The sequence below is a fragment of the Ursus maritimus genome, unplaced genomic scaffold (assembly GCF_017311325.1).
Source record: "Ursus maritimus isolate PB19 unplaced genomic scaffold, ASM1731132v1 scaffold_16, whole genome shotgun sequence".
NCBI lineage: Eukaryota > Metazoa > Chordata > Mammalia > Carnivora > Ursidae > Ursus > Ursus maritimus.
The window spans coordinates 44,773,491-44,785,948 of record NW_024424008.1 but is presented as its reverse complement, the minus strand read 5'-3'; the positions used below and the strand labels follow the sequence as shown (position 1 = coordinate 44,785,948).

The 12,458-nt window shown below is 38.3% G+C and overlaps 1 protein-coding gene across 1 annotated transcript; it reads left to right on the top strand.

Annotated features, from left to right (window-relative positions):
• Positions 1–489: 489 nt before the first annotated feature.
• LOC103662485 (olfactory receptor 6M1-like) lies at positions 490–1,437 on the top strand. Its single transcript, XM_008690170.2, has one exon. It carries the CDS (start codon positions 490–492, stop codon positions 1,435–1,437), a length of 948 nt encoding a protein of 315 aa, XP_008688392.2.
• The last annotated feature ends 11,021 nt before the right edge of the window (positions 1,438–12,458 follow it).

Genomic DNA, 12,458 nt, shown 5'->3' with positions numbered 1-12,458 from the left:
ACCCAGTGCTCCATGCAGTACGTATTAAGGAGGGCACGTATTGCATGGAACTCAAATTTATTAACATTCCCTTTCTCCTTTTGCAACTTGACTGTTTGGATTCTCAGTTAAGTATTCTCTCTTCTCAGGCACAGAACTTTGCTGGGAAAAAAGGAAATCAGGAAGAAAAAAGACAGAAAGGAAGGAGCACTGGGTCAAAGACAAAAACCATCATGAAGACTAGAAATTAATGGGACCACAGAGGTAACTTCATTCAACCAAAATTTTAAATATGAGAATCCCGAGGTTAGAAGAAGTCATGTAATTTTCCCAGGGTCCTACATTTATTAGAGTGAGTGAAATCAGCATGAAATCACTCTTGACTCTACATCCGAAGCTTTTACTACTTATCTTTAGCACTGACATTGAGAGTTGAAAACTTATTTTAGCTGTTTTTCATCTCTATAATTTTTTTTTCAGAGACGTGCTGCCCACTAGGTTTTGCATGCGATGGATACGCAAAATCAGACCACAGTGACTGAATTTACCCTGACTGCCTTCCCTGTGATCTGGAAGCTTCAGATCTCCCTCTTTGTGGTCCTCCTGTTTACTTACATGCTAACTCTAACGGGAAATACTGTCATCATTTCCTTGATCTGGGCTGATAATCGCCTCCAAACCCCAATGTACTTCTTCCTCAGTAATTTGTCATTTTTGGACATTTCATACACAACCTCAGTTACCCCAAAGCTGTTAGCTTGTCTCCTAGAAGACAAGAAGAACATATCTTTTGCTGGCTGCCTCACCCAAATATACTTCTTTTTTTTCTTGGGGACAGTAGAGTTTATCCTCCTGGCGGTGATGTCCTTTGACCGCTATGTGGCCATCTGTAACCCCCTGCGCTATACCATCATCATGAACAGCAGGGTCTGTCTCCTGCTGGTTCTGGGCTGCTGGGTAGGGGCCTTCTTTTCAGTGCTGTGCCCAATTATTGTGGTGTCCACACTGCCTTACTGTTATAGAGAAATTAGTCATTTCTTCTGTGATATTGGCCCTTTGCTACAGGCAGCCTGCATAGACACTCATTTCATCGAGATGATAAGCTTCCTCTTATCCTGCTTTGTCCTCCTGACCTCGCTGGTTTTCACCATTGTGTCCTACACCTACATCATCTCTACCATCCTGCGCATCCCCTCTGCCCAAGGCCGTCGGAAGGCCTTTTCCACCTGTGCTTCTCACATCACGGTTGTGTCCATCGCCTACGGGAGCAACATCTTCATGTACGTGAGGCCCAGCCAGAGCCACTCGCTGGACTTTGACAAAGTGACGGCTGTCATGACCATAATGGTGACCCCTCTTCTGAACCCCTTCATTTATAGTCTGAGGAATGAAAAGGTAAAAGAAGTTTTGAGAGAAGCAATCTGCAAAATTATGTCCTTATGGAGCAAAAAAACTTGAGCTTTATTGCACAGGAGAACTTGAAATTTTGTGTGCTAATAATGACTCTGTCAGCCCTTGGACTCCACGTGGAGAAAAGCTGCTTGAAGACCATAAAGTCCAAGATTTTGGGGAAGATATAAAAAGGCTTCATGCCACATCAGATACAAGGTATTACGGTCAAGGTCCAGCGTGGGTAATTCAAGCATAGAGAAAATAATATGTTTTAAACCCTATTGTTGCTCTGTCTCACACACACAATATCATGAATTAATGTAAAATATTAACTGAAGTCAGAAAACCTGAATATTAAGCCTGGCTGTATTTCTTTTTTATCACACGACATTCACACTACCTGAACTTTCATTTTCTCATTGTTGAAGTAGGAGATATTTTACACTTTTCCTTTCTCTTTTTCTCATTATACTCTTAACTTAGATGGCCTAAGAAATGCAACCACACATAATTGTAAGTTAATACTTTTTCTAGGTATAAAGATGATGAAAGATGATCGGCTTCATCCTTGACACCTAAATAATGTAGAAAATAATAGTAATAATAATAATAATAACAAAAACAAGGAAGAACAGTCACATAACCCAGGATTTGTACAGTGTATTTAAATATGAACTTATATGTTGATATACATGGAATTTATAAGAATATATATTTTAAATCACTCAAGTTTAAAATCCTAATTCCTGGAAGGAGGATCTGATTGGTCCAATTGAAGTGAGATGTCTTCTATTCATTTCTTTGTAAGAGGAAAGATTGGCAAGGAGTTAAGTTGCCCTCTGTCCTTACCACCACTGAACCTGTGCTGCGGGACAAGTACTCTAAAAGGCAGTGTGAAAACAGGAAGAAGACAATAGGCAACTCTAAGATAAAAAAAATTATGACTAGAGTGGTCATTGACCTTCTAGCTACATGAACGATGACTGACACCCTAAATTGGCATGAAATCTTTCATGGAAAAGCAGATAGAGAAAGTGCTGCCTTAAGAACGGACTCAGAATACTATAAAAGAACACAGTCCATCATAAGATATTGTAGCAAGCAAATGTTTAAAGTTGAAAAGAAGGTAGAACAATATTACTGGGAATGAAGCAGACGTTAACAGTCTGTTCTGCATTTAGTATCAGACGCTAAATAAGATAAGATGTGGAAAGTTACTATATTGATTTCCTATTGCTGCCATAACAAATTTGGCAGACAACACAAATTTATCATCTGACCATTCTGTAGGTCATGCATTCAGTGCAGGGCTCTCCAGTCCAAATTCAGCAGGCTGCTGAATTTCTAGGGGCTCTAGGGGAAAATCCATTTTTCCTACTCATCTGGGTTGTTGACATAATTCCCTTCCTTGAAGATGTGGGAACAAGGTCCTGTTTTCTTGCTGGCGATCAAGCAAGGGCCATTTCCAGTTTCTAGAAGGTACTTCAGTTCTTGGCTCATGGCCCCCCCTTCCTCTACCTTCAAAGCCAACAGTAGCAGGGCAAGCACCTCTCAGAAACTCTTAAAGCTCTCCTTCCATCTCCTCTCTGACTTGACTGACAAAGTTCTCCACTTTTAAGGACTCACTTGATTGGATTGGACCCACCCTAATATCCAGGATAATATCATGGACCCAAGATCCTTTTCCTGAATTACATTTGCAAAGTCCCTTCTGCCAAGTCAAGTAACATATTCACAGATTCTGGGGATTAGGACATGAATATCATAGGTGCCATTACTCTGCTTGCCAGCATTATGTTGCTAACAGTAATTATCCAAGAAAGAAAAAATAAAGAACAGAGCACAATAGGATTTTTTAAAGCCAATACTCAATCCTAAACTCTTTTATCACTTAAACCAGAAGAATTTTCAAATCCCAGAATATGAAAGACTAGTGAAAAGCAGCAGTGTAGGAAATACATATATGAATTAGCTGTGTATGAATTAGCTGTGTTTGTTTTTATTTAAGTCATTGTTAGGTAAAGATGAATATAGTTGTCCCTTTGTGCTGTTTTAATTTTTTAATGAATTCCTATGTTACTCAAAAGCCCTGTTCTGGTATCATTAATACAGAAAAGGAAATCCTAAGCAAATAAGAGAATTTCAGCAAAATTTTGGTACCCAACTATACCCGGCGCCAGGTTGGGGCAGGCTTGAAACTGAAAGTATAAAAAGACTCCATAAACTCTGAAAAACAGCATAAACATACTGCTTTACTTTGATGTTGATTATTATTCTTATGATCAACATTGTTATAATACAGGATAATAATATCAGTTTCTACATTGATTTTTTTTTTAAGATTTTATTTATTTATTTGACAGAGATAGAGACAGCCAGTGAGAGAGGGAACACAAGCAGGGGGAGTGGGAGAGGAAGAAGCAGGCTCATAGCAGAGGAGCCTGATGTGGGGCTCGATCCTATAACGCCGGGATCACGCCCTGAGCCAAAGGCAGACGCTTAACCGCTGTGCCACCCAGGCACCCCTCTACATTGATTCTTGTTAGTTACTTGTCTCAAATTTGGGGACACCTGAGAAGTCCCTTAATTTTCCCATACTCAACTATGACTAGGTATATTAGACTACTCTTTTTCAATATGGGGGGAAGAGGAGGAATAGACCAAAATAACCAGTACAAATTTCAAACAACATCCACTTGCTAGATAAACTATATTCCTCCAACTATGGGCAAAGGGCATCCCAACCAGAGAACCACTGTTGTATGTAATGAATTCAGTGATCCTTCCCCTGGCCAGCTAATTCTCACATATTCCTTCCTCCTGACTCAGTTGTAATAAAGTGTTCAGTAACAATAGCTATGAACATATATCTCAATTACATCACAAGATTCTCAAAGGCGGCCGTGAAATATAGCAAATAATTTATTATCGGTGGTTAAGAGTTTAGCTGAGCTACTCCATGGTATTGCTGCCTGGGCCCCCACTTGGCCAAGCAGCCTGCCGTGACTTTAAATTGGTATTAGTCCCCTCATGCAAGCACATGCCCCAGATAGCAGCCTGCAGAGTCATAAACACATGTGACTTTCTGACATGACCTCCCCAACAGCCCTTATGTTCAACCATCTTCCCCGCCTGCCAGCAGCACCTTCCCTTGATGGGCCCCTTTAATAAGGCCCCAGTGTAACTTACCAAAACTTGCTCTTTTGGTTACAATTGACAAATCTGGTCTTAGCTTGGGGCCCCATAGCCCTCCACCCATAGACTCTAATGAGGGCATGTGCCCCAGGTCCTGCCTCTCTGTCTGCACCCTTCCTTCACCTCCCAAATGGCCCCGAGGCCTGTCAGGTACTCGTTCCAGAGCCTGTGAGTAATAAGCCTCTCTATTGCAATTCCTCCAACTGCAGCTCACCATCTGGTATCCTCTGCTCCACTTAAGAAATGTTAACTTGGGGGCGCCTGGGTGGCTCAGTCGTTAAACGTCTGCCTTCAGCTCAGGGCATGATCCCGGAGTTCTGGGGTCGAGCCCCATATCGGGCTCCTCTGCTGGGAGCCTGCTTCTTCCTCTCCCACTCCCCCTGCTTGTGTTCCCTCTCTCGCTGGCTGTGTCTCTCTCTGTCAAATAAATAAATAAAATCTTAAAAAAAAAAAAAGAAATGTTAACTTGATAAATTAATAACAAGGTGGTACAACCACATATGACTATTTGCTTCATTCTTGAAATGTACTAAAAAGTAGTTGTTTGTGTTTGTGTGTGGGTATGTGTGGTACATTTCAGAGGTGTGTATTTTGTCTGAGAGCCTTAAAAACTCTTTATTAAAAAAAAAAAATTCTTTGGGGCACCTGGGTGTCCCAGTCGGTTAAGCGTCTGCCTTCAGCTCAGGTCATGATCCCAGGGTCCTGGGATCCAGTGTGGCACCAGGCTCCCTGCTCAGCAGGGGAGTCTGTTTCTCTCTCTCCCTCTGTCCCTGGTCGTGTGCTCTCTCTCTCTCACTCTGTCTCTGAACTAAATGAATAAAATCTTAAAAATAAATAAATAACTCTTTAATCGTCTAGAATTGCTGGCTTATCCCATGGATGTTATTTAAAGTTAACTAGGGATTCATTCATTACCATGCTTTCTTATTTTCAGCATTTAGCGCTAAGCTCCTCTTTTTAAAATACGATAATGTCAAGAATCATAATATATAAGCTCTTTCTGGTTATAAAATTTATAGTAATTAACAGTTCTTGAATCTTACCCTCTTTTTGGTTTTTTAATCATTCTGAGTAGAGATCTTGAAAAAAAAAAACACCATCATATAACGGTATAATTATTTTAAGAGAGAAGAACTTGAAATAACAAATTAAATAAGGGAACACTATGTATGACCAATAGATAAAATATCAAGTTATTCTATTTCTATTAGGAATTATATAGTGCACAAATGCATACATCTGTCCTCCGGATGTAGAACTGAATTCAGAGTCATTGCCTGACTTTAGGGGAGTATATAAAAAATGCAGCGTCATTTTGCTTGTTTAAGCAAACACGTATCATCCTGTGTAGGCAGCAGGGGATGCGACCAGATTAGGCAAAGCTATATTCTGCACGAATCCTGGAAATCAGTCTCATCTCATTAGTAAATTCATCCCATCAAATCCAAGAAAGAGCTTATTCTGCTATGCTCAGAGAAATGAATTAAGAGGTGGAAATGAAATGATGAAAAAGACCTTTAATACCGAACTATACACTTGAATCTCTAGAAACGGTACCTTCAAGCCCTTCTTGGAAGTTTAAACATGGATCACTTATATATGAAAATTCATTTCAAACCTGGAAGGGACACCTGGGTGGCTCAGCGTTGGTTGAGCATCTGCCTTTGGCTCAGGCCATGATCTCAGGATCCTGAGATCCAGTCCCACATGGGGCTCTTGCTCAGCAGGGAGTCTGCCTGCCCCTCTCCCTCTGCCCCTCCCCCTGTTTGTTCTCTCTCTTAGGTGAATAAATAAATAAATAAAAAGTATACAAACTGGAAGAAACTACACTATCCAGCATGTTGAAGCAATTGTGTGTTGAAGAGTAAGATTAGAGCTATTGCCCTACTTAACTTTATATGTCAACTCGACTGGGCCACGGGGGCCCAGATTACACATTATTGCTGGGTATGTCTGTGAGAGGGCTTCCAGAGGAGGCTACAGTTCTGTCTGTGGGCTCAGTAGAGTGGATTGTCCTCCTCAGTGTGAGTGGGCATGGTCCAACCCTTCGAGGGCTTGCATAGAGGGACGATTTGTCATCCTTCTGCCTGCCTGAGCTGGGACATCCGTCTTCTGCTTTGAACTGGTATTTACATCACTGGCTCCCCACCTTCTCAGACTAGAATTATGCCACCAGCGATCATGGGACTTTTCACAATTACATGTGCCAATTCCTCGTAACATCTACATTATATATGCTAGTACATATATACATATATATATATATATATATTCCATTTCTCTGGAGAACACTGACTACTACAGATGCTTTTTTCCTCCACATTTCAGAGCTTTTGAAATTTTGGAAGCAAGTATTTATGTTTAAGATAGGAAAAAATGAATAAACATAATTTTCACGCATAATAAAATATATATTAGAAGAATAGTCAAATTTAGGTGCTCCCTGAAGCACAAATATTTAATAACTTTTCCTCTTACTTTGAAATTCAAGAAAAAAATTCTGAATTCATTTAAAAAATAGATTCATAAAGAATACTTTGTTAAATTGGGATCCCTCTATAAAGATAAATACAAATCTTTGGAAATTTCTGCATCTTAAGAGCACAGTTGTTGGAGCACCTGGGTGGCTCAGTTGGTTAAACATCCAACTCTTGATTTCAGCTCAGGTCATGATCTCAGGGTCTTGGGATCCAGCTCTCCATTGGGCTCTGCATTCAGCAGTGGTCTGCTTGAGATTCTTTCTCTCTCTCTCTCTCCCTGTCCCTCTGCCCTTCCCTCTTCTCTCTGTCTCTCTCTCTCAAGTAAATAAATAAATCTAAAAAAAAAAAAGAACAAGGCTTTTTTTTGTATTATTCATGTAATTAAATGTTCTAAGGGCTTTTTTTTTTTTTTTAAATCTTGAACTTAATGTATTTGGAAACCAAACCTGAGAAGGGTATCTGAGAAAAACTGAATGCATTTTTTTTTTAATGGTCCCATTCCCTCTCTTGTATTGCAAAAAATAGGTGAAAAAGTTATTAAGTGTTGATACTTATTTTACAATTCAAAAAGTAATATAGGACTTTATTTCCAATAAGCATACTGGAAGAGTTCCACCTTTGGGAAGAAATGAAAGACTGAAATTAGACAAGCACCAGGGAGGTCTGCCTAGAGCCTAGTTAATTAAAAATAGCATGAAAGAGGGTGAAGATAGAATAACTACTAAAATTTCAATGAATCATTATCAGCTTAGGTGATCCCAATGTTCTACCAAATCCTCAAACTGTAAAAGGACCACAGTGGAGTCACTCAATTTGTATGAACTTTGGTACAGTCTTAAAACTTGATAATTACAGAAAGAAGGGACCTAAAGTCCTAACAGCATCAGTGCTGATTAAAATGATATGAGGCAAAGGAGAAGATTATGACTCTGAACAACAGGAGGCCAGGGTCGCAGTGAAAGACCTGAGCCACTTTGCCCTGGCACAAAGAAAACGGCCTGATGGAGATTGTTGGACGCGGGTGTACAACGTTCGGTCTTGACGGACCGCCTCCTTTCCTTGAGCAGGTGATACCAAACAAAATCACTGAGGCTTGAAGTAAATAACCATGTTCAAAAATCTTTTTATTTAAAATGATTTTTCAAAGGAAATTATGAAATATTTAAAATGAAGTAACAGGAAAATATACAGTGCTAATTACTGTCTATAGAATAATTTACACATTTAAATTTACTTATCAACAATTTATTTTTATTTTTATTTATTTTTTTTAAGGATTTTATTTATTTATTTGACAGAGGTAGAGACAGCCAGCGAGAGAGGGAACACAAGCAGGGGGAGTGGGAGAGGAAGAAGCAGGCTCATAGCGGAGGAGCCTGACGTGGGGCTCGATCCCATAACGCCGGGATCAAGCCCTGAGCCGAAGGCAGATGCTTAACGACTGTGCCACCCAGGTGCCCCAACAATTTATTTTTAAACTTGAAAATGAAGAAACTGAGCATTCAACTCAACAGAATAGGAAAAGAAGGATAGAACAAATAAGCAGCAACAACAAAGATGAAAGGTGAAAATTATAAAGATAATTTCAGATATAAAGGAAACAGGACTAAATATAAATAACGGAACAACAAAAAAACACAAACCAAAACCCAATTTTGAGAAAATTTTTCCCAAACTTTTCAGTAGGTATACCACTGCCAAGATTTATCAGTGGGAGAGGGAAAATAAATAAGAGAGAGAAAAATAAATAAAATATAGAACAAGAAGTAAAAAATAATTCAGATACAAGCATGGAACAAATTTTAAAACCCAAATGAATTTTAAATAAAGATACTAAAACCTGAGATTAAATACACAAATTCCCAGGAGAATATAAAGTGTCAGAAGGTGTGCAGAAAGAAATAAAAAAACATAAATAGGCAAATTAGCATTATATATATTAAAATAATCATTAAAAATTCCCAGTACACTAGGAATAGAATAGGAGTAGAATACTGTAGAGATGACTTGTGACAAATTTAGAGTAAGAAAATAATTCCTATCCTATAGAAGATATTTCAGATAATAGAATTACAAAACATCTGAAATTAACAAAATCATCAAAAAGAAAGAACAAGGTTGAGGACATTTACAACGGATTTCAAGATCTCCAATTTTCTTATAAATACTGAGTATATGCTCTTGGCATAAGGATAGGCAAAAATCAATGGAGCAAAATAGAGAATTGAGAGATAACCTGCAGATATTTTTGCAAAGATATCAAGCTTAATCAAAGAATTCAAGCTTTCCAAGGAATGTTGCTGTAACAACCAAACTTTCATATAAAAATCACAATTACATCACTCCATACATAAACTGAGCTAAAACCACAAAATTCCTAGGAAGAGACACAGGAAAAAAAAATCTGTGTTCTTGAAGTAGCAAACTTCTTAGAAAAGGAAAACAAAAAAGACCAACACTAACCTTCAAAGAAACAATTTATAAAATAGACTCTCAAAATTACAATTTCCTTGTAGTCCGGATACAGAGCTAAGTAAATGAATCAGTAAGATAAAGACTTAAAGAAATATTTGCAATATACACATTTAATAAAATCTTGACTATATGAAAAACTCCTACAAAGCAACAACAAAAGCACAAGTATTAAAAACCAATTCTGTTTTTAATACAAAGAACTCCCACAAATCAACAATAAAAAGCAATTATTTATTTATTTATTTATTTTTAAAGATTTTATTTATTTATTTGACAGAGATAGAGACAGCCAGCAAGAGAGGGAACACAAGCAGGGGGAGTGGGAGAGGAAGAAGCAGGCTCCCAGCAGAAGAGCCCAACGTGGGGCTCAATCCCAGAACTCCGGGATCACGCCCTGAGCCGAAGGCAGACGCTTAACGACTGCGCCACCCAGTTGCCCCAAAAGCGATTTTTTAAATGCACAAAACACTTGAATGGGCACCGCACAAAAGACTTGTTTTTCACTAACAGACACATGAAAAGAACCACAGCATTACCAGGCATCAGAAAAATGCACATTAAAATCATACTGAGATATTTCACATCTACTAAAATAGCCAAAACTTTATTTTTTTTTTTTTAAAGCAGACAATACCAAACCTGGCAAGGAGAAACTGAAATCTCATAAAATTCTGGCATGAGTATAAAACAGTACAATTGCTTTGGGAAAATTGGCATTTTCTGGTAAAGTTAAACATGTATCTTTACGCTGTGAGCTGACAATACCATGTCAAGGTATTTACCTAATTTAACCAAGAGAAATGAAATTATATGTCTATTAAAAATACCATACTTAACTGTACAAAGCAGTTTTATTCCTAATATCTGAACACTGAAAATAATGCAAATGTCTATCCACAGGATACTGGATAAGAGGTGGTATGTTTTTACAATGGAATATTATTCAACATTAACATGGAGGTAGCTACTGATACATACAATAACCTGGATGAATTTTGAAAAATATTATGTTGAGCAAAATAACCCCAATGCAAAAGAACTATATGATTATATTTTGCGAAGTCCACAAATAGGCAAATCTAACCTATGCTAACAGAAATTAGAAAACTATTGCAGGAAATGGGAGATATGTAATGATTGGGAAGCACATGAGGGAACTTTCTGGAATAATTAACATGTTCTATATCTCGTTTAAACTGGTGGCTTATGGTCATATACCATCATCAAAACTTTTGAGTTAACTTTGAAATTACGGTGCCTTTTATACATAAAGTAAACCTCAATAAATTTTCTTATATAGCTACATAAAGAAATTCCACGCTCAGATAAATTTACGAGCAAATTTACCAGATGTTGAAGAACAGATCATTCCAATCATATAACTCACCAAGAGAATTTTTAAAATACAAAATACTCTCTTATTAATTTTAAGGGCTACTGTAACTTGGATCCCAACACCAGATTTTATGAGGAAGGAAAAGTATAGGCTAATCTCACCCATGAATCTAGATGAAAAAAATCCTCAAGAAAATACTAGCAAATAGAATTCAGTTATGTGTAAAAGAGTTGGGTGTATGCCAGGAATACAAAACTGATTTGACATAAAAAAAAAAATCAGGGAACTGTAATTTACCATGTCAACACAAACTATTTTTCCTCATAATTGAAGCAGAATATAGCTGATAATATTCAACCTCCATTAATTATAAAACTTCCTTGCAAACTAAGACTAGAAGGAAATTGTCTTAATCTGATAAACAGTCCCTAACACATTCAAAACCATCATTCTTGATTGTGACACATATTCCCCTTAAAATAACAAAGGAAAATAGAGTGCCTGTGTCACCATTTCTATTAAATATTATCCATTAAAATGGGGTGCCTGGGGGTGCCTGGGTGGCTCAGTCAGTTAAGTGTGACCTTTGGCTCAGGTCATGATCTCTGGGTCCTGGGATCAAGCCCCATGTCAGGATCCCTGTTCAGGGGGGTGTCTGCTTCTCTGTCTCTCTCTCTCTGCCCCTCCTCCCACTTCCGCTCTTGCTCACTCTTTCAAATAAATAAATAAATAAATAAATAAATAAATAAATAAATAAATGGGGTGCCTGGGTGGTGCAGTCCGTTAAGTGTCTGAATCTTGTTTTGGCTCAGGTTATGATCTCAGGGTGGTGAGACTGAGCCGGGCATCGGCCTTGGTGCACGGAGTCTGCTTGAGATTCTCTCCCTCTCCCTCTGTCCCTCCAGCCCATGCTCTCTCTCTCTAAAATAAATAAATATATCTTTAGGGGCGCCTGGGTGGCACAGCGGTTAAGCGTCTGCCTTCGGCTCAGGACGTGATCCCGGCGTTATGGGATCGAGCCCCACATCAGGCTCCTCCACTATGAGCCTGCTTCTTCCTCTCCCACTCCCCTGCTTGTGTTCCCTCTCTCGCTGGCTGTCTCTATCTCTGTCGAATAAATAAATGAAATCTTTAAAATAAATAAATAAATAAATCTTTAAAAAATAATAAATAAATAAATAAATATTATCCATTAAAGCCTAGCCCATGGAGTAAAAAAAAGAAAAAAAAATTAAAAAGGCATCAAGAATGAAGAAAAAGTAAAACTCTTTATGCATGCATAACATGAGTGGAAAACCCATATGTTTTTGCTCTATCACTCTCATAAGCCACTTCCATGCTCAGGGTCCACTTGTGGTCTTGAATGATTGTCAGAATTCCAGCTATTACATGTTAACTCCCAAAGGTGTAAGAAGGAAAAAAGGAGAAGAAAGGATCATTCCCTCCCTTGTAAGAAACCTTACTAGTAGAACCACTCAAAAATTCTGCTTGCATCTGTCTGGCCAGAATTAGTCACATAGTTTCACCTAGATGAAAAGAAGATTAAGGAAATAGTCTTTGATTCAGGCTGCAATATACTCAACTTAAAATAGCAACAGTCA

What these genes read in the sequence shown, in the direction of transcription:
- LOC103662485 (XM_008690170.2), top strand. Translation starts at nt 490, where the DNA reads ATGGATACGCAAAATCAGACCACAGTGACTGAATTTACCCTGACTGCC.